This window comes from Belonocnema kinseyi, chromosome 1 (assembly GCF_010883055.1).
Source record: "Belonocnema kinseyi isolate 2016_QV_RU_SX_M_011 chromosome 1, B_treatae_v1, whole genome shotgun sequence".
NCBI classification, from domain to species: Eukaryota; Metazoa; Arthropoda; class Insecta; order Hymenoptera; family Cynipidae; genus Belonocnema; species Belonocnema kinseyi.
Window position 1 is genome coordinate 42,358,000 of NC_046657.1, and position 26,272 is coordinate 42,384,271.

Consider the following 26,272-nt stretch of genomic DNA (forward strand, 5'->3'; position numbering starts at 1 on the left):
AAATTCATAGTTTAAACATGAAAACTCGACTGAAACCTTTTTCAACAGAAAATTCGACTATTTTTTAAATATTTATCTTTTTGATTTAAAACTTCATCTGTTATAGAAGAAATTTCATTTTTTGTATGAAAATTCAACTTTTAGGTTAAAAATCGTTCTTCTTTGCTTGATAATTCTACTAATTTGTTTAAAACACTTGGTTGAATCGCTTTGTTAAGAAATCTTTTTTTTTTTTTGTTAAAAATGGATATTTTAAGTTGAAAAGTTATCCCGTTGGTTAAAAGTTTAATTATCTTGTTGAAATTAAATTTTTTTAATTGAAGATTAAACTACTTGGGTCAAAGTTAAACTACATTGTGAAATTTTTCTTTATTGAAAGCTTATGTCTGGATGAAAATTTAACTGCTTAGTGGAAAATACTTTTTTTCGGTATAGATTTTATTTTTTAACAGAAAATGGAACTTCAATTTTTTAAGATTGAGATTTTTTAGTTAAAAATTCGCGTTTTTTTTTTTGTTGTAAAAAAATTATTTTTTATTTTGAAATTTCCTTTTTTTGCGTAAAAATGCATAAGTTTCGTGGAAAATTAATTTTTTGTTAAACAGTCACATTTTTTGTTTGAAAATTGAATTTTTATAAAGAAAATTTATCTTCTGGTTTGAAAGTTCAATAATTTAGATAAAATTTTATTTACTTTTTGAGTAAAAAATCTTTATTTGTTGGCAATTCGTATTTTTGTTTTAAAATTCTTTTCTTTCGTTGTATAAATTTCATTCTTTTTTTATTAGAATATAAAGTATGACACTTTTTCGTTGGCAATTTGTCTTTTTAGGTTGAATATTCAACTATTATGTTAAAAATTCAAATATTTTGTTGAAAATTCCAGTATTTTCTTAAAGAGTCACCTTTTCGAGTAGAAAAAACTTTTTTTTGTTTGAAATAAATTAATACATTTGACAATTTAAAATTCGTATATGAAACACTGTAATTCCTGAATATGTCTGAGCTAGAAAATAATTTATATTTAACCGCTGATATAACCTGAACAATAAAAATATTGTTAAAAATCATAACTTTTTAAATTCTCTTCAATTCTTTTAAATTCTCCTAAATTTTATCATATTCTCGGTTATATAACCTAAACTTGAATTCTCGGAAATTTAAGAACTCTAGTGGCATACCCCTGAAGTAATATAACCGGCTCAGAACTCTATGGCTTCCACTCTCTATGACTTGATTATAGTTTATGTTCATTTGATTATTGACAGAACGAAAATGTAAACAATTGAGAAACGCTTAAAAAAATATATATACGGTAAATAAATATAGTTAAAAATGACGGAGAATGTATTAACGCGTGTGAAATATCACATGAAATCGCAATCATTTTCTGTAAATGATTTCTGGTTACGTGAATGTGTCGAATATTTTATTAGCACCCATCCACAGGTTAGTTTTCGCAATATTTTCAAAACTTATTAATAACTACCAAAGATAATTAATTATTGCCACTAAAAAAATAAAATATCTCATCGGCAATACTTTTGAGCCTTTTTCATTTGTTTTTCTTCGTATTTTAGGCACGCGCTGAAGCTGTTCAGACCTTTGTTCAGGAACAATTTTTGCTCACCGATTTGCGAGAAATAAATAATGATAGTGGTTGTTTGCCACCGAATCTCGCCCAGCAACACAAAACAACCCTAAATGGCAAATATACTCTCCAGGTAATTTTTTAAAAAATTTAAATAAAAAATTTAAGACTTTTGGACTCAAACTCTAACCTCAAAATTCAATTTACTCATTTTCCTCAATAAATAATGTAGCAATAAATATTTTTTTTCAATATTAAGCAGGCCGGTCGTAGGTTAGGGAAAATTCAACGAAAATTTTAAGAGTGGGTATAAATTTTAAAACTAAAGAGACGATTTTTCATTCCAGAAAATTAATTTTCTATAAAAAAAAGAGAATTTTTAACAAAATAGGAAAGTGTTCAAAAAAATAATTGTATTTTGAAGAAAATAGATCAATTTTTAAACAAATAGTTGATTTTACAACAAAAATTATTACGTTTATATGAAAAGAAGTGAATTTTAACACCAAAAAAATTGATTTTCTACCAAAAAACCGTGAATTTTAAATTAAAATTATAATTTTCATGAAAACTATACATTTTCAAACAAAAATGGTTAAAATTTCCAGAAAATAATTAAGTTTTTGACAAAATGCATGAAATTTCCACCAAAAAAGACGAACTTTCAACCAAAAAATAGGAATTTTCACTAAAAAAAATTAATTTCTCACAAAAAAAACAAAGAAAATCTAACTTAATATAAGTATTTTCAAACAAAAGTATGATTTTTCAACTAAAAAAGGTACATTTTCATTCAAAAATGATTAGATTTATACAGAAAAAGTCGAATTTCGAACAAAATACATCAATTTTCAAAATAGTTGGATTTTTAACCAAATAAAATGACAATCAAAAATTGTCTAAAAAAATTTTTAAGGTTTCAACGAATTTATTCAATTTTCAACTCAAGTGTTGAATTTTCAATTTAAAAGGAAAAATTCTTGACCAAAAAATACGAAATTTCAACCGAGAAAATTAATAAATAAAATACGTAAATAATAAAATTAAATTTTCAAATAAATGTTCGAATTTTCAGTTTAGAAAAATAAATTTGCAACCAAAAAGTATGAAATTTCAAACAATAAAAAATTAATTTTCTTCCTAAAAAGACGAATTTTTAACAAAATACGTAAATTTTCAAACAAATAGTTAAATTTTGAGCAAAATATATAAATACTCAAAGAAAGTGTCGAATTTTTAATGCAAAACTGTAAATTTTCAATCAAAATTATAATTTTTATCATAAACATACATTTAAACAAAATTAATTAAGCTTTTGACCAAATACATGAATTTTCAAACAAACAGTTGAAGTTTTTAATTTAAAAAGTCTAATTTTTTACCAAAACAAGCTAAATTTTCCATAAAAACTGTCAAATTTCTACAGAAAAATGCCAATAAAATTAATTTTCTATAAAAAAGGCGAGCTTCCATAAAAAAAAATTAATTTCTTGACATAAAATTTAATATTTGATTAAAGGTAAATTTTCATCTAAAAAATAAGAAGTTTTATTAAAAAAAAAATCATAACCTACAAAAAAAATTATTTTTCATGAAAATACATAAATTTTTAACAAAATACATGAATTTACAAACATTTAGTTGTCTTTGCAATTGAATCAGTTAAAATTTCAACCAAGAAAATTAATTTTTTCACAAAAAAGGCTCATTTTCAACCAAATATATGAATTTTTCAACAAAAAAATTAATTTTCTACCAGAAAAGCTCAATTTCCCATAAAAACGGTTAGATTTGTATAGAAAAGGGCGAATTTGAAATAAAATACATAAAATTTCAATTAAAGAGGACAAATTTTTAACCGAAAAATACGTAATTTCAACAAAGAAAATTAATTTTCTACCAAAAAAATACGTTTTTTCATCGAAAGTATTAATTTTCAACAAAAAATGTATATTTAATATTTAAAAAAAAAATTTAAACAAAGAAAGTCAAATTTTTAACCAAATTGTTTTATTTTCAACAAAATTTATGAATTTTCAATAAAAAAGATAAGCTTTTATCTAAAATGTGAAATTTTTTAATCAAAAAAATGATTTTTTAAATCAAAATACGTACTTTTTTAACAAAGTTAATATATTTTCAACAAAATACATGATTTTTCAAACACATAATTAAATTTTCAATTTAAAAATATAAAACTTCAATTAAGGAAATTAATTTTTTAACAAAAAGAATGCATTTTCCAAACAAAATAGTTAAATTTCTAACTAAACAGTTGATGTTATAGGCAAAAAAGATTATGTTTATACGAAGAGTTAAATTTTAAAACTAAAAAGACGATTTTTCAACCAAAAAGATTAATTTTTTACTGAAAATTACATATTTTAAATAAAATACAGCCCAAGTTTTGAATTTTTAATTAAAAGTATTAAATTTTTGACTATAAAAATAGGAATTTTCAGAAAAAAGATGAATTCTTAACAAAAAAATGTATATTTGATATTTAAAAAAACAACCGAATTTGAACAAAATAATCCAATTTTGAACCAAATAGTTAAATTTCATATCAAATTCATGAATTTTCAATAAAAAGCTAAATTTTCATCTGAAAAATATGAAGTTTTAACCAAAAAAAAATTATTTTCTACAAATTACATGAATTTTCAAGAAACTAGTTGAATTTTCAACCAAATAGTTGATGTTACAAGCAAAAAAAAAATAATTTTAAAACAATAAAAACGATTTTTAAAGCCAAAAAGTTCATTTTTTTTACAAAAAAGACTTTTTTTACACAAAAAATTTTAACCGAAAATTTAAATTAAAAAAAAAGAATTTTTAATTAAAAACCTTGAACTTGATATCTAGAATAAAATTCTGAAGTAAATAGTCAAATTTTGAATTAAATAGACGAATTTTTTTAAAAATTCGTAAATTTTTGATAAAAAATATAAATTTTCATCTAAAAAATATATAATTTAAACGACAAATAATTATTTTCTACCAAATAACACGATTTTTCATAAAAAAAAGACTCAAATTTTTAACAAAGTACATGATTTTTGAAACATATAGTTCAAATTTTTTTAAATGTAAATTTATAATGAAAAATGGTTAAATTTCTTTCGAAAAAGAGGAATTTGGAACTAAATATATGAATTATTAATGTTAAAAGATGAAAATTCTACGAAAAGAGGTTAATTTTAAACCCAAGAAGACGACTTTTCAACCAAGAAGATTTATTTTCTATAGAAAAAAAAACAATTTTGAAAAAAATACATAGATTTTGAATTAAAAATGACAAATTTTTAATCGAAAAATACGAAATTTCAACAAAGAAAATTAATTTTTCACCAAAAAAGACGTTTTTTCATCGAGAACATTAGTTCTTTACAAAAAATGTAATATTTGACAATTTAAAAAAAAATTGTTTGAACAAAATAGTCCAATTTCAAACCAAATAGTTTTATTTTCCACAAAATTCATAAATTTTCAACGAAACAGTCAAATTTTCAATTAAAAAAGATAAGTTTTCTACCAAAAAATACAAATTTACAACAAATTATTTGAATTTTTAAATAAAAAGATTAATTTTCAATTAAAAAAGGAGTTTGTAACAAAATGCATGAATTTTTAACAAAATAATTAAATTTTCAACAGGGTGCACTCATTTACAAACATATTGTTAAATTTTCCACTAAAAAGATAAATTTTCAGCCTAAAAATAGCAAATTTCAAAGAAGAAAATTAATTTTCTACCAAAAATTAATTATTTTTAATCAAAAATATTTTAATTTCTATAAAAAAAGACCAATTTTTCAACAAAATTCATAAATTTTCAACCAAAAAATACGAAAATTCAACCAAAAAAATTAATTTTCTACCAAAAAGTATAAATTTATGACAAATTATTTGAATTTTTAAATAAAAAGATTAATTTTCAACTGAAAAAGGAATTTGTAACAAAATAATTAAATTTTCAATAGGGTCCAAGTAGTTAAATTTTCAACTAAAGGCTATGAATTTTCAACCAAAAATTGTTACGTTTTCAAGCAAAGAATTGCATTTTTTAAAAAATTAAACTTTTCAAAAAATGTGTAAATTTTCAAAAACAAAAAGGTAGAATTTTGAAATAAAAAAGATCAATTTTCCACGAAAAAGACGACTTTTCAACCAGAAAATACGAAATTTCAATCAAGAAAATTAATTTTGTACAACAAAAAACGAATTTTTAATCAAAAGGATACAGTTTAAATTAACAAAGATCAATTTTTTACTAAAAAGACGAATTTCTCACAAAATACATAAATTTTTACCCAAAAAATACGAAATTTTAACAAAAAAAATTAATTTTTTTCAAAAAAAAGGCGATTTTTCATCAAAATTCTTGAATTTCTAACCAAATAATTAGATTTTCAACAAAATACATGAATTTTCCATTTAAAAAAATCAAATTTCAACAAAAAAATATTTTTTTAAACGAAAAGTACCAATTTTCAAATAAAAAAAGGAATTTTCAAATGAAAATGATAATTTTTGAATAACAAATTGTCATATTTCTAACGAAAGAGACGAATTTCTATAAAAATATGTGAACTTTTAACGAAATTGTTACATTTTTAATCTAGTAGTTCATATTAAAAGCAAAAAAAATAAAATGGCTAATATTTCAACCCAAAAAAAAGAAAAAAGATTTTCAAAAAGATAGTTCAATTCCTACAAAAAAAATTGGAACAAAATAAATAAATTTTCGACAAAATGATTTAATTTTGAATAAAATAGTTGAATTTTCATCCAAAAAGATTAGATTTCTACATGAATTTTCAACAAAATAGTAGGTTTTTTTTAGTATAAAATTAATTGGGTTTCAGTTTTAAAATGTATCTCTTGTGCTAGAAATTTAATTTTTTTTGGTTGAAAATTCAACTATTTTGTTTAAACTTTAATTATTTTTTTGAAAATTCAAGTAATTTAAAAAAAAAACAACATACTTTTGGTCAGAAATTAAACTTTTTTGTTAAAAATTCGTCTTTTTAATAAGAAAATGCGTTTTTGTCGATAAGAAAATTTACCCTTTCTTGTTAAAAACCGACCTTCCGTCGAAAAAATTAAATTATTTGGTTGAAAACGCAACATTTATTGGTCAAGTTAATTTTTTTTTTTTTTTTGAAAATTCGATAAATTTGTTGACAATTCATTTTTGTAGATTGAAAATTCAACAATTTGGTGAAAAATGTAATTGTTTTAATGAAAATTGAAATATTTTGATTGAAAATTAATTTCTTGGTTGATAATTAGTCCATTTGGATTAAAAAAATTTTTTTATGGCAGAAAAGTCATTTTCTTGGTTGAAATAAATAAATTTGGCGTTTCTGAATTTTAATCCAAAATTATTTTATTTATTTCTATTCATTTTTTTTTTATTATTCGCGATAGAAATTAATTTTCAATTAAAAATGATACATTTTTAACAAAAAATGTAATATTTTTATTTTTATTTGAAAAAGTTAATTTTAATTTTTAATTTTAAAACAAAAGTTACATTATCAGTCAAAGAATTTTTTTAAAAATTGATCGAAATAATTTAATTTTTAATTTAAAATATCAATTTTTAACAACAAATGGAATATTTATTATTCAATTTGAAAAACTGAATTTTTTCAAAAAAAAAAAGGAAAGGAATTTCAACAAAAAAGTTTAATTTTCAACCAAATATATAAATTTTCAAATAGAATTATGCATTTCCAACGGAAAACAGATTTTTTTAACAAATTCATTCAACTTTTAACGAATTAGCCGAATTAAAAAAAAGTTTCAGCCAAATTTAATTCAGAAGTTAATTTTTTACAAAAAAAAAAGGAATTTTATACAAAAATACTAAATAAATTTTCAAAGAAACACTTTGATTTTCGACTAGAAAAGATAAATTTTTAGCAAAAAACGGAATATTTTTAATCGAAAAAATTAGTTTTAAAAAAAGGAATTTTCAACTAAAAAAGACATATTTTTAACCAAAAATGGAATATTTCCTTTTTTATTCGAAAATTTAATTTTAATTTTTAATTTTTAAATAAAAAGTTAAATTTTCAATCAAAGAATTTTTTAAAAAATGGAGCGAAATAATTTAAGTTTTAATTTAAAATATCAATTTTTAACAACAATTGGAATATTTACTATTTAAATTGAAAAAGTGAATTTAAAAAAAAAATAAAGGAATTTCAACAAAAAAGTTTAGTTTTCAACCAAAGATATAAATTTCCAATAAAAATTATGCATTTCCAACGCCAAATTTATTTCAAAAGTTAATTTTTTACAAAAAAAAAAGGAATTTTATACAAAAATACTAAACTTTTTAGCAAAAAACGGAATGTTTACATTTTTATTTGAAAAAGTTAATTTTAATTTTTAGTTTTCAAATAAAAAGTTAAATTTTCAATCAAAGAATTTTGAAAAAAATTGAGCGAAATAATTTAATTTTTAACTAAAAAAGATAAATTTTTAGGAAAAAATGGAATATTTACATTTCCAATTGAAAAAGTTAATTTTCTTAGAAAACAAAGCCGGATTTTTAAAGAAGGTAAATTTTCAATAAAAATATAAATTTTTAATTAAAATACATTTTTTAATTTTTTACAAAAGATAGGAGGAATTTTCTTCATAATAAATAAATTTTCAGTGAAACAATTTAGTCTTCAACTAAAAAAGGACCAAATTTTTCACCAAAAATGGAATATTTTCTTTGAAACAGTTTATTTTTACAAAAAAAAGGCATTTTGAACAAAAAAGTAAAAATGTTAACAAAAAATATAACTTTTCAATTAAAATTATGCATCTTTTATGAAAAAAAGGAATTTTTATCAAAGTAATTAAAGGCTCAATTGAGTAGCAGAATTTGAAAATAAAATGATAAATTTTTTGTTAAATAATGTAATTTTCAATTAAAAAAGATGTTTTTTTTTTAACAAAAATGGAATATTTGAATTTTAAATTGAAATTATTTTATTTATTTCTATTAATTTTTTTTTCTATTCTATTTTATTTTTTTTCTAATTATTAATTCTCTATTTTTGGACTCAGTTATTAAAACTCTATGATATATCCGTGTCGAAGTTTAAGCAACTCGAAAAAATCCGAAATATTTCAATCGATAACATAGAAGCGACCAAGGAAGAAAATACACAGAATTGGGAACCAAAAGGCAAGAGAATGTTGCAATTATTTTTAACTGATGGGAAGCAAGACGTACTTGCGATTGAGTTGAAACCAATCCGATTTTTAAACGTAAGTTTTAATCTATTTATTTATTTATTTTTATACTTCAGATTTCGAAAATTTCACAAAAAGTGATTAAAAAAAGATTATAAATATTATAAAATGATTAGAAAAGATTTATAAATAATTCACAAATAGTATCAAAATGTTTTAATTACTTCAGAAGATTACAAAATTTAAGAGCGATTTCACAAATACTTCACAATAATTTCAAAGATGGCAAATAGTCTTTAGAAATATTTCAAAAAATCCTTCAATATTTTAAAATACTTAAAAATTTCAAAGTATTTTAAAAGGTTCCAAAAATTTTGCAAATATTTCAAAATATTTTTTTAAATTCAAAATTGTTTTAAATTTTACAAATATTTCCGAAATATAGCACAATAATTTAAACAAATTTTACATAGATATACCAAAAATATTTCATAAAAATTTGTAAGATATTTTTAAAAAATTCTAGATTTGAAAATATTACAAAAATACCAACATTTTTGACAAATTTCACAAAGATTGCAATATTTTTGAAAATTTTTTAAAGGATTTCAGAAGGTTTGAGTTTCAAAAATTTCAAAATTTTACAAAGATTTCAGAAATGTTTCACAATAATTTCTAAATTTTACAAATATTTTTTAAAAATCGAAATATTTAATAAAAATTTTCAAAAATATTCCAAATATTTTAAAATTTCACAATAATGACAAATTTTTTTAAATTTCTAACATTTTGACATAAGTTGGAAGGATTTCAAAATTTTACAGAGATTTTAGAAATATTGCACAGTAATTTCAAAGATTTTACAAAGATTTCAAAAATATTAAAAATTTTTTTCTAAGATTTCTAGAAACATTTAAAAAATTTCACAAACATTTTAGAAATATTTCAGAAAAAGTTTAAAGATTTTAATATATTTTTAAGAAATGGTAATTATTTTAAATGGTTTCCAAAGATTTCTTAAAAATTTGGCAAATATTTCAGAAAAAGCTTCAAGATTTCTTATTATTAAAAAAAAACTTCAAAATTTTACAAAGATTTCAGAAATACTTCACAATAATTTCTAAATTTTACAAATATTTTTAAATATTTTTAAAAAATCGAAATATTTTATAAAAATTTAAAAGATTTCCAAAAATATTCCAAATATTTTAAATTTTCACAATAATGACACATTTTTTTTTTTAATTTCAAACGATTTGACATAAGTTTCAGGATTTCAAAATTTTACAAAGATTTTAGAAATATTGCACAGTAATTTCAAAGATTTTACAAAGATTTCAAAATATTAAAAAAATTTTTAAAGATTTCTAGAAAAATTAAAAAAATTTCACAAACATTTTAGAAATATTTCCGAAAAAGTTTAAAGATGTTAAAATATTTTTAAGAAATGGCAATTATTTAAAATGGTTTCCAAAGATTTCACCAAAATTTGACAAATATTTCAAAAAAAGCTTCAAGATTTCTTATTATTAAAAAAAAAAAACTTCAAAATTTTACAAAGATTTCAGAAATACTTTACAATAATTTCAAAAATTGGCAAATATATTTAAGAAATAATTCATACAAATTTAAAAGATTTCCAAAAATATTTAAAATATTTTAAAATTTCACAGATTACAAAATGTTTGAAAATTTACAAAATATTTCCAAATTTTACAAAGATTTAAGAAATGTTTCATAGTCATTTCAACGATTTTATAAAGATTTCAAAATATTTTTAAAATTTCAAAATATTTCACAAAAAGCTTAAAAATATTTTATTATTTTAAAAAAACTTTAAAATTTTACAAATATTGCAGCAAATTTCCAAGGTTTGACAAATGTGTGAAAAATTTCAAAATTGTACAAAGATTTCAGAAATACTTCACAATAATTTCAAATATTTCACATAGATTTCAGAAAACATTTCAAAATATTAAAAAAAATTTCACGAAATTTTCAATATTTCATAAAGTATTTTAAACATTTCAAAAGATTTCAAAATTTTCAAAAAAAATTCAGAAGATTTGACAAAGATTTCAAGAGAACAAAGGATTTCTAAAGATTTCACAAAAATTTTGAAAATTTCACAAAAATTCCAAATTTCACAAATATTTCAAAAAAGTTGAAAGATTTAAAAATTTCACTAAGATTTCAAAAGATTTCACGTAAATTTAAAATCTTTTGATGTTTTTCTAGAAATTTGATTTTTAATTTTCATAGATCAATTCACAAAAATATCAAAACATTTTAAAAATTAACAAATATTTGACACAGATTAAAAATATTTCACAAAAATTTCACAAAGATAACAAATCAAATCAATAAAAAATGAAATAATTTTAAAAAATTTCACAAAAATTTTAAAAAAGATTTCGAAGATAAAAAAATTTCAGAAAATTTAAAAGATTTCAAAATATTTAAACAATTTCTAAAAATTGGATAGATTTTCATAGATTTCGAAGAATTTCTAAATATAGCACAAAAACATCAAAAGATTAAGACATTTGACAAAGATATAGAAATATTTTTAAAAAATTTGCAAATATTAAAAAAAATATCAAATATTTGACACAGATTAAAAATATTTCACAATCATTTAAAGATTTGACCAAATATTTCAAAGATTTCGCAAAAAATTTAAAGATTTAACAAAAAATTTCAAAGATTTCGAAATATTTTGAAATTTTTTTTTTTAATTTGACAAATTTCCATAAAAGATTTTAAAACATTCAAACAATTTCAGAAAATTTAACAGTACTTGAAAAGATTAAAAATTCCAAAAGATTCGTTGCAGATTTCAAAATATTTCACAAAATTTTAAAGATTTTACAAAAAATTTCAAAGATTTCCGAAGATTACGGAATATTTCAAAAAGATTTTTAAATATTTTTAAAAAATGTAAACGTTTCTAAAGGATTTCGAATGATTTCATAAAAATTTCTAAGATTTTAAAAGATTTAAAAATTGTACAAAGGTTTTACAAAATATTTGTCAAAAATATCAAAGATTTCACAACAATTTCAAAGATCTCAAAATATTTTTAAAAATTGCAAAAAATTCGAAACACAGATTTCAAAATATTTCGTAAATATTTGAGATTTCACAAAATATTTCAATTTTTTTTTAATTTACAAAGGATTCTAAATGATACCAAAAAATTCCAAAGAATTCAGAAACATTTCAAAATATTAAAAAATTTTATTTAAAAAGTTTTCAAAGGATTTTAAGAGATTTCCAAATTTCACAAAAATGTTACAAAATATTTCGAAGATTTCACAAATATTTCAAATTATTTGTAAAAAATCCAAAGTTTTTAAAGGATTTTAAAAGATGTCAAATATTAAAAAATTTCAAGATTTTACAGATTTCAAAATATTTTTAAAAATTCAAAAGTTTTTTAAGTATTTCACAGAATATTAAAATTTTTTTTTAGATTTTACAAAGGATTCGAAATGATTTTACAAAAATTTCGAAGATTTCAGAAATATTTCACAACAATTTCAAATATTGAAAAATATTTAAGAAAAATTTTAAAAGTTCCTAAAGTTTTTAAAATGATTTCACAAAAATTTCAACAAATTTCCAAAATTTACAAACATTTTACAAAATATTTCGAAAATATTATAAAATTTCAGAGTATAAAATTTCAAAAATATTTCATAAAAATTTCAAGAATTTACAAAGATTTCAAAATATATATTTTTTTGAATTAAAAGTTTCCAAAGGTTTCCAAATTTCAAAGATTTTACAAAAAATGTTAAGTATTTATAAAAATTTTCAAATGTTTTTAAAGGATTTTGAATTATTAGAAATATTTCACAAAAAATCCAAAGGTTTCAAAATATTAAAAAAAATTCAAAAACATTTTGATACAGATTTCAAGATTTTAAAATTTCATAAAGATTTCATAAATATTTCACAAAAATTTCAAAGATTTCACAAATATTTCAAAATATTTTAAAAATTTCAAAAGTTTTCCAATTATTTTAAAAGATTTCAAAATTCTAGAATTTCGAGGATTACATTTCAAACAAATTTCAGAAATATCCATTTTTAAAATGATTTCACAAAAATTTCAAGATTTTACAGATTTCAAAATAAAGAGCAAATTTTTTTAAGGTTTTAAAAAGATTTCAAAATTTCACAAAGGTTTTACAAAAGATTTCGAAGATTACACAAAAATTTTAAAATTCTCAAAATATTACAAAAATTTCAAAAGATTCGATAGAGATTTCAAAATATTTTTAAATTTTACAAAGAATTCAGAAATATTTCACAAAGATTTCACAAATATTTTTAATTATTTCTAAAAAATGCAAAACTTTGAAGGTTTTTAAATGATTTAACATTTCTTTCATTATGTTTAAAAGTAATTTTTTTAGCTGAATATTTTTTTAGTTGAAAACTTATTTTTTAGTTAAGAATTAATAGTTTTTTTTTTTTAGAAAATTAATTTAATTATCTAAAAATAAATTTTTTGAGTTGAAAATTCGTCATTTTTAGGTACAATATTATTTTCTTTTGCTTATAATTTAATTTTTTTGGATTGAAAATTTTAGTATTTTTTTAACATTTCTTTTTCTATGTTTAAAAGTAATTGAATATTTTATTTTTATTTTATTCAATTTATTGCAATAATTGAAAATTTACCGATTTTGTTGAAAATTTATTTTTTTATCGGAAAATGTAAATATTTCATTTTTCATTGAAAGTTTTTTTTTTTGTTTAATTTATTTCTATAGTTTTAAAATTCAACATTTATTATAATATTTACAGAAAATTCAGAAATATTTCACAAATATTTCAAATTTTTTTTTTTAATTCAAAAGTTCAAAAGGTTTTTAAATGATTTCAGAAAAATCTGAAAGATTTCAAAGATTTCACAATTATTTTTCAAAATATTTCGAAGATTCTAAATTATTTTACAAAAATTTTAAAGATTTCAGAATTTTTTTACTAAAATTTCAAATATTTAAAAAGATTTTAACATTTTACAAAGAATTCAGAAACATTTCACAAATATTTCAAAATATTTTTTAAAAATTCAAAAGTTCCCAAGGATTTTTTAAATATTTCATAAAAATTTCAAAGCTTTTAAATATTTCAACAGAGTTTAAAAATTTACAAATATTTTACCAAATATTTTGAAGACATAAGATTTCACAAAAATCTCAAAAGATTTCAAAATATTTTATAAACATTTCAGATTTCGCAGAATATTTCAAAATTTTTTTAAATTTCACAAGGAATTCTAAATGAATTTACAAAAATTTCAAATACTTTAAAAGATTTTAAAATTTTACAGAAAATTCAGAAATATTTCACAAATATTTCAAAATTTTTTTTTAATTCAAAAGTTCAAAAGGTTTTTAAATGATTTCAGAAAAATCTGAAAGATTTCAAAGATTTCACAATTATTTTACAAAGTATTTCAAAGATTCTAAATGATTTTACAAAAAATTGTAAGATTTCAGAAAGATTTTACAAAAATTTCAAAAAATGTTAACATTTTACAAAGAATTCAGAAACATTTCACAAATATTTCAAAATATTTTTTAAAAATTCAAAAGTTCCCAAAGGTTGTTTAATTATTTCACAAAAATTTCAAAGCGTTTAAATATTTCAACAGAGTTTAAAAATTTACAAAGATTTTACAAAATATTTTGAAGATAAAAGATTTCACAAAAATTTTTAAGATCTCAAAATATTATCAAAATCTCAAAAGATTTCAAAATATTTCATAAACATTTCAGATTTCGCAGAATATTTCAAAAAGTTTTTAAATTTCACAAAGAATTCTAAATGATTTTACAAAAATTTCAAATACTTTAAAAGATTTTAAAATTTTACAGAAAATTCAGAAATATTTCACAAATATTTCAAAATTTTTTTTGTTTAATTCAAAAGTTTAAAGGTTTTTAAATGATTTCAGAAAAATCTCAAAGATTTTAAAGATTTTACAATTATTTTACAAAATATTTCAAAATATTTTTAAAAAATTTTAAAGTTCCCAAAGGTTTTTTAATTATTTCACAAAAATTTCAGGATTTTACAGATTTCAAAGTTTCCAAAGGTTTTTAATTAATTAAACAAAAAATTATTAAGTTTTCAAAATTTCAGAAATAATTGACAAAAATGTCAACGATTTCACCAAGATTTCATCAATTTTAAAAAAGGTTTTTAAACGAATGCCTGATTTTTAAATGTAAAAAAATGCTATTTTTTAGGACTCGTTATTTCCGGGCCTAAAATTGATGATAATTGGTCCCGTTGTTTGTAGAAGGGGCGTAATATTATTGGAAGAAACTAATATTACCCTAAAGGGCGGCGAAGTCGAAGATTTGCTGATACCAAATGCCCTAGAAAATGTTTTGGCACGAGAATTGTAAGCTTTTTTTCTCTCTCTCAAAATTTTCTTCCTTTCAACACCCCCCCCCCCTCCCCTCCCCAAGTAATAAAATATCGTAATTTCAACAGGAAAATGCCACTAAATCCAGATCCTTACGATGATACGAAAGCTAAAAAAAAAGAGACGCTAAACGACTTGGAGGATGATTTTAATTTCGATCTGGAAGAAATAGAAAAGATTGAGCGATCTCAAGAAACGATAGAAGCTTTGAGGCCGTCGAATTTAAATCAAAATTCTCTTCAACCCCCAATAAATTCAAATTCTAATTCTAATTTAAATTCTAATTCAAATTCAAGTAAAGAGGTTCAAAAATCCAATGAAATTCCGGAAAATTTGAGTGAATTCCCGACCGACGATGATTTTGCGGATTTTGATTTGGAGGAGGTTGTGTCTGCAAAAAATATCGAAAATCAAAATTTTAAAGCGCCGAGTGAAACGAATTTGACGCGGAATTTCGAGGTGGCAAAATCGTCGACTAGTGCGAATTTTCCGGCCTTTTCGAGTGACGATTTCGGCGAGGATTTCGATTTGGCTGATGTGGATTTTGAGGCGGAAGAAGAGTGGGACGAGCCTATGGAATTGCCAAAAATTAACAATAATTCAAAGCCCGTCTCGAGTTTTGGAACTGATTCTGGATTCAGGAAACCTAATCTGGAAGTGACGACAGGCAGTAAACGAACTGCGGTAAAGCTTTTTTCAAATAATTTAAATTTAATTTAATTTTTATTTATTCTATTTTTATTATTATTGAGAATTCTTAAATTCAACTGATGAGGCTAAAAGATTAATTTTTGAAAGGAAAAGGTTCAAATTTTTACTGAAAAAGGTAAATTTTCAAGTATAGAAATTCATTCAAGAAGAAAATAAACTTTCCAGCGAAAATTTTATAGTTAAATTTTCAGATAAAAAATTTTTTAGTAGAAAAATAAATTTTTAGTTTAAAAAAAATTGTGAACAAAATCGGTAAATTTTTAACTGAAAACAAGTTTTTAGTTAAAAAATTACTTTAAAAATATAATAAATTTTAACAAAAGACTTCAATTTTCCACAAGAAAAATTATATTATAAACAAAAGAACATAATATTGTACAAAGGGTTTACAAAATATTTCGAAAATATCAAAAGATTTCAAGGATTACAAAATTTCAGAAATATTTCACAAAATTTAAGGTTTCAAAATATTTAAATAATTTTAAAAGTTTAAAAAATGATTTCAGAAAAACTTTAAAGATTTCAGAAGATTTCAAAGATTTTACAAAAAATTTCGAAGACAACGATATTTTAAAAAGATTTCAAAATGTTTAAATAATGTCAAAAAATTTGACAGGTTTTCCGATTTCGCAAAATATTTCAAAGTTTTTTTATAAATTACAGAAAGGATTCTAAATAATTTCACGAAAATTCCAAAGAATTCACAAATATTTCAAAAAATTTTAAAAATTTATTTTAAGAGTTTTCAAAATTTCACAAAAATTTTTAAAAATGTTTCAAAGATGAAAAATTGTAAAAAGGTTTCAGAAATATTTCACAAAATTTCAGATTTCAAAATATTTAAATAATTTGAAAAGTATTTAAAGCAAAAATTACAAAATTTTTAAATAATTTCAAAAAATTTGACAGATTTTCATAGATTTCAAAGGATTTCGAAATATTAAAAAAAAATTCCAAAGTTTTGAAAGAATTTTAAAAGATTTCAACATTTGAAAAATATTTCAGAAAACATTCAAGATTTTAAAAAGATTAAAAATATTTAAATAATTTTAAAAGTTTTTAAAATGATTTCAGAAAAACTTTAAAGATTTCAGAAGATTTCAAAGATTTTACAAAAAATTTCGAAGACAACGATATTTTAAAAAGATTTCAAAATGTTTAAATAATGTCAAAAAATTTGACAGATTTTCCGATTTCGCAAAATATTTCAAAGTTTTTTTATAAATTACAGAAAGGATTCTAAAAGATTTCACGAAAATTCCAAAGAATTCACAAATATTTCAAATTATTAAAAAAGTTTATTTTAAGAGATTTCAAAATTTCACAAAGGTTTAAAAAAATATTTCAAAGATAAAAAATTGTAAAAAGATTTCAGAAATATTTCACAAAATTTCAGATTTCAAAATATATAAATAATTTCAAAAGTATCAAAATATTTAAAAAAATTTTAAAGATTCGATACAGATTTTAAAATATTTTATAAACATTTCAGATTTCACAGAATGTTTCCACTTTTTTTTAATTTCGCAAAGGATTCTAAATGATTTTATAAAAATTCCAAAGAATTCTCAAATATTTAAAAATATTTTAAACATTTATTTTAAGATATTTCAAAATTTCACAAAGATTTTACAAAATATTTCGAAGATAACAAATTTTAAAAAGAATTTAGAAATATTTCACAAAATTTTAGATTTCAAAATATTTAAATAATTTCAAAAGTATCCATAATTTTTAAAATAATTTCAAAAAAACATAAAAGATTTTACAAAAGATCTCGAAGATAACACCATTTTCAAAAAATTTCAGAATTATTTAATAAAATTGCAAAGATTTCAAAGAATTTAAATAATTTTAAAAGTTTTCAAATGATTTTACAAAAACTGCAAAGATTTGAAGAGATTTTAGAAGATTTAAATAAAAACTTCGAATTTTTGTCATCGAAAATTAATTTTTTCAACTAAAAATGTATTTTTTTACTTTAAATCTTTTATCTGAAAATCTAACTATTACATTTTCGCTTGAAACTTTATTTTCTTCTTGAATTAATTTGACAATTTCGAAATATAGAAATTAATTCAAGAAGAAAATAAACTTTCAAGCGAAAATGTAATAGTTAGAGTTTCAAATAAAAAAGTTAAAGTAGAAAAATAAATTTTTAGTTAAAAAAATTAATTTCCGATGAAAAAAATTAATTATAAACAAAATTGTTAAATTTTTAATTATAGAAATGAATTTTACAAAAATAAAACTGCCAATTAAAAGTTCAATATTCATATTTTTCGTTAAAATATTTCATTTTCAGCTTACAAATTACTTTTAAAAACAAAGTTAACAAAATACTTCAATTTTCAACAGAAACTTAAATTATAAGCAGAAGAACATAATATTCTACCAAAAGAACGAATTTTTAACAATAAAAAAACAACAAATTTTCTACTAAAATTTGAGTTTACAACTAAAAAAAAATTCTATTAAAAAATTACTTTTAAACATAAAAATATAATTGTTAACAAAATACTTAATTTTTCGATCAAAAAAATTAATTTATACACTAAAAAATGAAATATTCGCGTTTTTCGATAAAAAAAATTTAATTTTCAACAAAATATTTTAATTTTAACGACAAAAATTAATTTAAAAAAAATTTTGAACCAAAAATGGAATATGCATCAATTTTTAACCAAATTGAATTTTTTAAATTAAACAGTTGAATTTTCAACTAAAAAAGATACATTTAAAAAAATGGAATAGTTAATTTTTCAGTAAAAAAAATAATTTTTAACAATAAAAAAACGAATTTTCAGCTAAAAAATGAGTTTTCAACTAAAAAAAAAATAAAAAATTACTTTTAAATCTAAAAAAAGAAATTTTAACAAAATAATTATTTTTTCAACCAAACAAAAATGTTATAAATAAAAAAATATTTTCCCAAAAAGAAGACATTTTTATTTTAAAAAAGTAAATTAAAAAAAAATTCAAGAAAATCGGTAAATTTTTAACTAAAGAAATGAATTGAACAAAAAAATAAACCTTCAATTAAAAATGAAATATTAATATTTCCCGATAAAAAAATTCATTTTCAACAAAATAGTTCAATTTTCAATCAAAGAAATTAACTTTTAACTTTTTAAAAAATGAGATAAAAAAATAACTTATAAAAAAAAATCTTAGCAAAATACTTCACTTTTCAGCCAAAAAAAAAATTAATTTATAAATTTTCCTTTAAAGAATTTAATTTTCAATAAATGAATTAAATTTTCAACTAAATAAATGAGTTTTCAACTAAAAAAAATATTTAGATAAAAAAATCACTTTTTAACACAAAAAGAATGAAATCTGAACAAAATTCTTAAATTTTCAACTAAAAAAACTCAATTTATAAATAAATAAAAATTATTCTACCAAAAAGACTAATTTACCACAAAATACATCAATTTTTATCCTCGTAGTTAAATTTTCAACAAAGAAATAATAATTTTCAACAAAATAGTTAAACTTTCAACCAAACTAAAGAACTTTCACCTAAAAAAAATTAGATAAAAAATCACTTTTCAAGACAAATAAATCTTAAAATATACTTAAATTTTCAAACAAAAAAATTAGTTTATAAGTAAAAAAATCTAGCACAAAAAGAGGAATTTTCTACAAAATACATAAATTTTTAATCACGTAGTTGAATTTTCAACTAAAAAAGATTAATTTTTGGGTAAAGAAATTTCCAACTAAAAAAGATGAATGTAAAAAAATGGACCGTTTAAATTATCAGTAAAAAAAAAAACATAATTTTCAACCAATGAAATGAATTTTTTAAAAAATCAACAAAATTGGTAAATTTTCAATTCTTTGTAAAGATAAATTATACTATTCTCCAAATAAATATGAATTTTCAAACTCATAGTTGAATTTTCAACTGAAAAAGAAAAATTTTCAACCAAAGGAAAAACGAATTTTCAATAAAATATTTAAATTTTAACGATAAAAATAAATTAAATACCAAAATAAACTTTTAACCAAAAGTGGAATATTCATATTTTCCGATAAAGAATTTAATTTTCAACAAAATGATTCAATTTTCAACTAAACAAAATGTATTTTCAATTTAAAAAATATATATTTAGAAAAAAATCAGCTTTCAACACAAAAAAAACAATCTGAACAAAATACTTAAATTTTCAACTCAAAAATCAATTTATAAAGAAGCCACAAATATTCTACCAAAAAAGACTAATTTTCTACACAAAAAAATATTAACTTTTAGGTAAAAAAAATTAACTGACGAAAAAAAAAAATTTTTAACAAAATAGTTAAATTTTCAACGAAAAAAAAATTAATTTACAAACAAAGAGAATTATACCAAAATTCTTGCCGAAAAAAATCATTTATTTTCAAGAAAATACTTCCATTTTCGACCAAAGAAATGAATTTTCAGCTCAAAAAAATTTGGCTAAAACAATTATTTTTCTGAATCAAGAAAATGACAAAATACTTAAATATTCAACCAAACAATTTAAAAGATAAACCAGAGAAAATAATATTCTGCCAAAAAAAAAACGAATTTTCTACAAAATACATCAATTAGAAGAATAATCAAAGAAATAAATAATTTTCTACCAAAAAAACGAATTTTTAACAACAAAATACATTTTTAATATAAATTTAATATAAATTTCTGACCAAAAATGGAATGTTTTAATTTCCAGTTAAAAATTATTTCGAATAATAAAAAAATGTTTCAACAAGAAAAATAAATTTTTATCAATTTTCAATCAAAAGTTTGAATTTTAAAACAAGAATAATTTATTTTAATATTTTTTATTTCTTGAATCAAACCTATAAACTAAAAAACAAAAAATACGTACATTTTTAAAACACAAATTAAACGATTATTCAACAAAATAGTTAAATTTTTATCTAAAAAAATTGTTTTTTTTTCACAAATAAACATGAATTTTCAATCAGGAATAATTGTTTTAACAAAAAGATGAATTTTAACCATATTCTTGATGTTTGACGCACAAAAGATTAAATTAAAAAAAAATAAAGGAAAATTTAAACATTTTATTTCGAAAATAAAATTTCAATAGAAACATAAAACTAATTTTCAACCAAAAAAATTAAATTTGAATCAAAAACATTAAATTTTTACCAAAAAAAGAATAATTTCTTAAAAAATACATGAGTTTTTAACTGTATTTTCAACCTAATACTTAAATTTTTACCCACCAATCGGCACCAAATTCATTTAAATTTTCAATTAAAATATTAATTTCCAATAAAAAATATAGATTTCAACCAAAAAGATAATTATTATAATACAAAGGAAAAAATTTCAACAAAATAAAGAAATTTTCAAGCAAATAGTTAAATTTTCAGTTATAAAATTAATTTTTAAGAAAAAAAACTAAAATTTTCAAACCAAAGAAATGAATTTTAAATTAAAAAGAATAATTTTCTACATAAAAACATTAATTTTTAAGAAAATACATTAGTTTTAAACCAAATTATGAGTTCAAAAAATAAATTTTCAAGAAAAAAATAAATTTTTCAATTGTAAGTCTTCCAAGTTGAAGAAATTTCAAATATGAATCATCAAAATTAAAGAATTTTTAATTGTATGTTTTAAGGTACGATTGAAAAATAAAATTCCCGACACTGTGAGATTTCAGAAAAAAAAATCGAAATAGAAAATTCACCAAATTATAAAATTGTTTAAATATAAAAATCTAAATTAAAATAATTCTCAATAATAAAAAGAATTGCCGAATTCAAACAATGAAAAAAAATCTTTTTGATCAGTTTTATTCATTAAAAATACAATAATAAAATATTGAAAAAATAATTTTTAAAGAATTAACATAAAAAAATGCTTTCTTTGATCATCATATTTTTTTATTATTTTTATAATGAATAAATAATATTTATTTTTTAAAAAGAAACACTTTTTTAAATTCTTTAAATTCAAGAATTTTCTAATGTTATTTTACAGTGTCGGACATTTTATTATTCGGCAATCTTTTGGCTGTAATTTTATAATTCGGAGAAGAAAAAAAAAATCCGGATTTTTATATTTAGCCAATTTTCTAATTCTATTATTTTTCTTTGGGAATTTTACTTTTCGAAATTTTTCAGTCTTCCCAGTATATTTTTTAAATTTAATTCTTGGATTCTTGTTTATTTTTATTTTTTAATTTCCAAGAATCTTGCAACTTATTATTTTTAATAATATTTTTTATTTTAATTAAATTATAGCTGAATGAAAATAATTCAATTATAATTATTTTATTAAAAAAAAAAAACAAATAATACAATAAATATATGTATATGAAAATAAAAAATATATATAAATAATTAGGGACTGAAAAATCCCGAAAAATAAAATTCCCGAATAATGAAATTCACGAATAATAAAATTTTATTTTATTAATTCTATTTATTAATTTTATTTTATTTATTAATTTATTTTATTAATATTAAATATTAATTTTATTAATTTTTATTAATTCCCGAATTTTAACAATTAGAATTTTTATAAATATATTTCATTGATTACAAATACAACAAAAAAATATGAGTTTCAAAAATTATTTTTAACATTTAAAATTTTGAAGCTTATTTTTTGAATTAAAAATAGCAATAATTTGAAATAAAATATTTCTAGGTAACGCATGTTTTTTTAGTGTTCACAGTATTTGAAAGAATAGAAAAAGCGTTCGCAAAAATAAAATTTAAAATTAATATGTATATTTATTTATTAAAAATTGTAAATTACATTTTTGCGAAAGCTTTATGTAATTTTTTTATTCGAAAATATTATGCACATTTCAAAAAAATCTAAGCAACAATTTTTTCTTTGAAAGAAGAAGTCAATTTGGTTATTACCTACCAAATTTGTAAAAACATGCGCTTGGAAGAAAAAAAATTATCCCTAAATTTTCTCTGTACCTTACAAAGTTTTTCAAATAAAAACTCGATATATATATATTAATTTAAATTTTTATTTTTGCGAAAGTTTTTGGATTTTTTCAAATACTTGTGAACATTAAAAAAACATGCGTTACCTAGAAATATTTTATTTAAAATTATTGCTATTTTAAATTCAAGAAATAAAGCTTCGAAATTTTTTAATGTTAAAAATCATTTTTTAAACTAATGTCTTATTGTTGTATTTGTAATCAATAAAATATATTTTTAAGAAATTCTAATTGTTAAAATTCGGGAATTTTATAATTCTGAAATTTTACTATTCGAAAATTTTATTATTCGGGAATTTTCCAATTCGGTATTTTTATTTGTCGATAATTTTATTATTCATGCATTTTATTATTTAGGAATTTTCCAAATCGGTATTTTTATTTTTCGCCAATTTTATTATTCGCGAATTTGATTAATCGAGAATTTTCTAATTCGGGAATTTTATTTTTCGGGATTTTTCAGTCGTCCCAATAATTAATTTGAAATTAATATAATAATATTTGATATAAATTATATTTCAGGGAGACCTTTCGCCACTCTCGGTCTCAAATTCAAAAGTTCGATGTGCTCAAAGTACGCCAAAGATCAGTAAAATTAACCGAAAAATCACCGATTTTGTAAAAAATTCCGGAGGACCGACGGAAAAATTGCCAGAGAAAATCTGCGATTATATCAGCGATTTATTGAAAGAAGCTCTGACAGAACAGCCGAGACGAAAAACTGTGAGAGGAAAAGTCTCGCAAATAGGAAAGCTTACGAAAAAAAATTTACTTTGGATCTTAGATGGAACGATTGTCGACGAATCTGGTAGCATAGATGTGGAATTTTCATCCGAGGTATGTTTCTTTTCCAAAAATTCACATTAAAACCGAAAATTTTTTAATAATTCAACTCGCAGAATTATTTATTTGCTTGAAATTTCCTCATTTTAGTTGAAAATTTAACTATTTTTTTTAGAATTTCTTTCTTATTCTTTTTTTTTTTTTCTTTTGTTAAAAATTCATCTTTTTCGGTAGAAAATTCCTTCGTTTTTTGTAAAAAAAAAAAATAAAATTTTTAATTAGCAATTGTAAATATTCTATTTTTGATTGAAACTTTATCTTTTTTAGTTGAAAATTAAATTATTTCGTTGGAAAATTTGAACTTTTTTTGTTAAAAAATCCTTTTTTAAATTATTTACATGAAAATGTGAATATATTCCATTTTTTATTGGAAATTTATATCTTGGGTTGAAAATTTGACTTTTTTAGTTAAAAATTAAATTATTTCTCTGAAATTTTGTTTGTTTGTAAATTCTTCTTTTTTTTGTTTTATTAAAATTTTCTTATTTTATTTGAAAATTTATATCATGAAAATTAATCTTTTATATTGAAAATTTTTCTTTTTTTTTGTACAAAATTAACTTTTTTATATTAAAATATAAATAAATTCCATTTTTGATTGAAAAAATATATTTTTTAGACGAAAATGAAATTATTGCGCTAAAATTTTTTCGTTGAAAATTTCCCATTTTTTTTGTAAAAAAAAATACTTTTTCATTGAAAATGTGGACTTAAAAATTGATTTTTTTTCTATTTGGAAATTAAATTATTTCGCTAAAATTTTGTTGTTGAAAATTCAGCTACTTCGTTGAAAGTTGAACCAGGTTGTTAAAAATTAATTTTTTGTCGTTGCAGATGTATAATTTTTTTTTAAATTAACTTTTTTATATGAAAATGTAAATAAATTCCATTTTTGATTGAAAATGTATATTTTTTAGTTGAAAATTAAATTATTTCGCTGAAAATTTTTTTTCGTTGGAGATTTTTGAAATTAAAATTTTTTACTTTTTGTGAAAAAATCCTTTTTTTTAATTAACTTTTTCAAAAGAAAATATTCCATTTTTGGTTAAAAAAATTGATCTTTTCTAGTTGAAAAATAAAATGTTTCGCTAAAAATTAATTTTTTATGTTGAAAATTCCTCTCTTTGTTTTTTGTGAAAAATTAACTTTTTATATGAAAATGTAAATATATTCCATTTTTTTTTTTTTTTGAAAATTTATATCTTGGGTTGAAAAATTGGTAGTAAATTAAAAAAAAAGGATTTTTTAACAAAAAAGTTAAAATTTTTAATTAAAGTCATGCATCTCCAACGGAAAACAGATTTTTAAACAAATTCGTTCAACTTTCAATGAACTAGGAGAATTTTCAAAAATAAAAATTTCAGCGAATTCAATTTTTAACTAAAAAATAAATTTTAACAAAAAAAAAAAGAAAAAATTCAGAGAAATGATAAAATTTTTAATTAAAAAAGTTAATTTTTTAACACAAGATATAAATTTTCAATTATAAAATTATACATCTGCAACGAAAAAAAATTAATTTTTAACAACCTTATTCAACTTTCATCGAAGTAGCTGAATTTTCAAGAACAAAATTTTAGCGAAACAATTTAATTTCCAACTAAAAACGATCAGTTTTTTACAAAAAATAAAAGAGGGGAATTTTCAACATAAAAGATCAATTTTTATATAAAAAAGTTAATTTTTTACGAAAAAAAGATAAATTTTCAACAAAAAAATTAAATTTTCAACGAAATAATTTTAGCGAAATAATTTAATTTAAAAAAAAAATCAATTTTAAAGTCTTTACACTTTTAATTAAAAAGTATTTTTTACACAAAAAAAAGATAAATTTTCACCAAAAAAATTAAATTTTCAGCGAAAGAATTTTAGCGAAATAATTTAATTTTCAACTAAAAAATATATGTTTTTAATCCAAAATTGGAATTTATTTACATTTTCATATAAAAAAGTTCATTTTTTACAAAAAAAGAGGAATTTTTAACTATAAAAAATCAATTTTTAAGTGTTTACATTTTTAATTAAAAATATTTTTTTTTTACAAAAAAGAAGATAAATTTTCAACAAAAAAATTAAATTTTCAACGAAAAAAAAATTTAGTTTTAACAAAGTTGTTCAGCTTTCAACAAAGTAGCTAAATTTTCAACGAAATAATTGAATTTTCAACTAAAAAATATATTTTTTCTATCAAAAATGGAATTTATTTACATTTTCATTTAAAAAAGTTCATGTTTTACAAAAAAAAAAGGTAAATTTTCAACAAAAAAATTAAATTTACAACAAAAGAATTGTAGCGAAATAATATAATTTAAAAAAATCAATTTTGAAGTCTTTACATTTTTAATTAAAAAGTATTTTTTTGCAACAAAAAAAAAGATAAATTTTCAACAAAAAAATTAAATTTTCAACGAAATAATTGAATTTTCAACTAAAAAATATATTTTTTCTATCAAAAATGGAATTTATTTACATTTTCATATAAAAAATTCATTTTTTACA

The 26,272-nt window shown here is 19.5% G+C and overlaps 2 protein-coding genes across 3 annotated transcripts in view; one reads left to right on the forward strand and one right to left on the reverse strand.

Annotated features, from left to right (window-relative positions):
- LOC117173848 (proteasome assembly chaperone 4-like) overlaps positions 1-26,272 on the reverse strand; it is a 76,264-nt gene that overhangs the window by 40,380 nt on the left and 9,612 nt on the right. The gene's annotated exons all lie outside the window — the stretch shown is intronic.
- The window catches only part of LOC117173833 (recQ-mediated genome instability protein 1-like), a 26,031-nt gene continuing 1,022 nt past the window's right edge, over positions 1,264-26,272 (forward strand). Inside the window, exons 1-6 of one of the 2 annotated variants that reach the window (XM_033362480.1) lie at positions 1,264-1,449; positions 1,581-1,724; positions 8,666-8,869; positions 15,064-15,221; positions 15,314-15,929; positions 23,453-23,767. In XM_033362480.1, coding sequence (XP_033218371.1) covers positions 1,336-1,449; positions 1,581-1,724; positions 8,666-8,869; positions 15,064-15,221; positions 15,314-15,929; positions 23,453-23,767 — 1,551 coding nt within the window. In that variant the 5' untranslated portion in view covers positions 1,264-1,335. The remainder of the gene's footprint in view (positions 1,450-1,580; positions 1,725-8,665; positions 8,870-15,063; positions 15,222-15,313; positions 15,930-23,452; positions 23,768-26,272) is intronic. The other variant, XM_033362488.1, reaches the window with a different exon arrangement.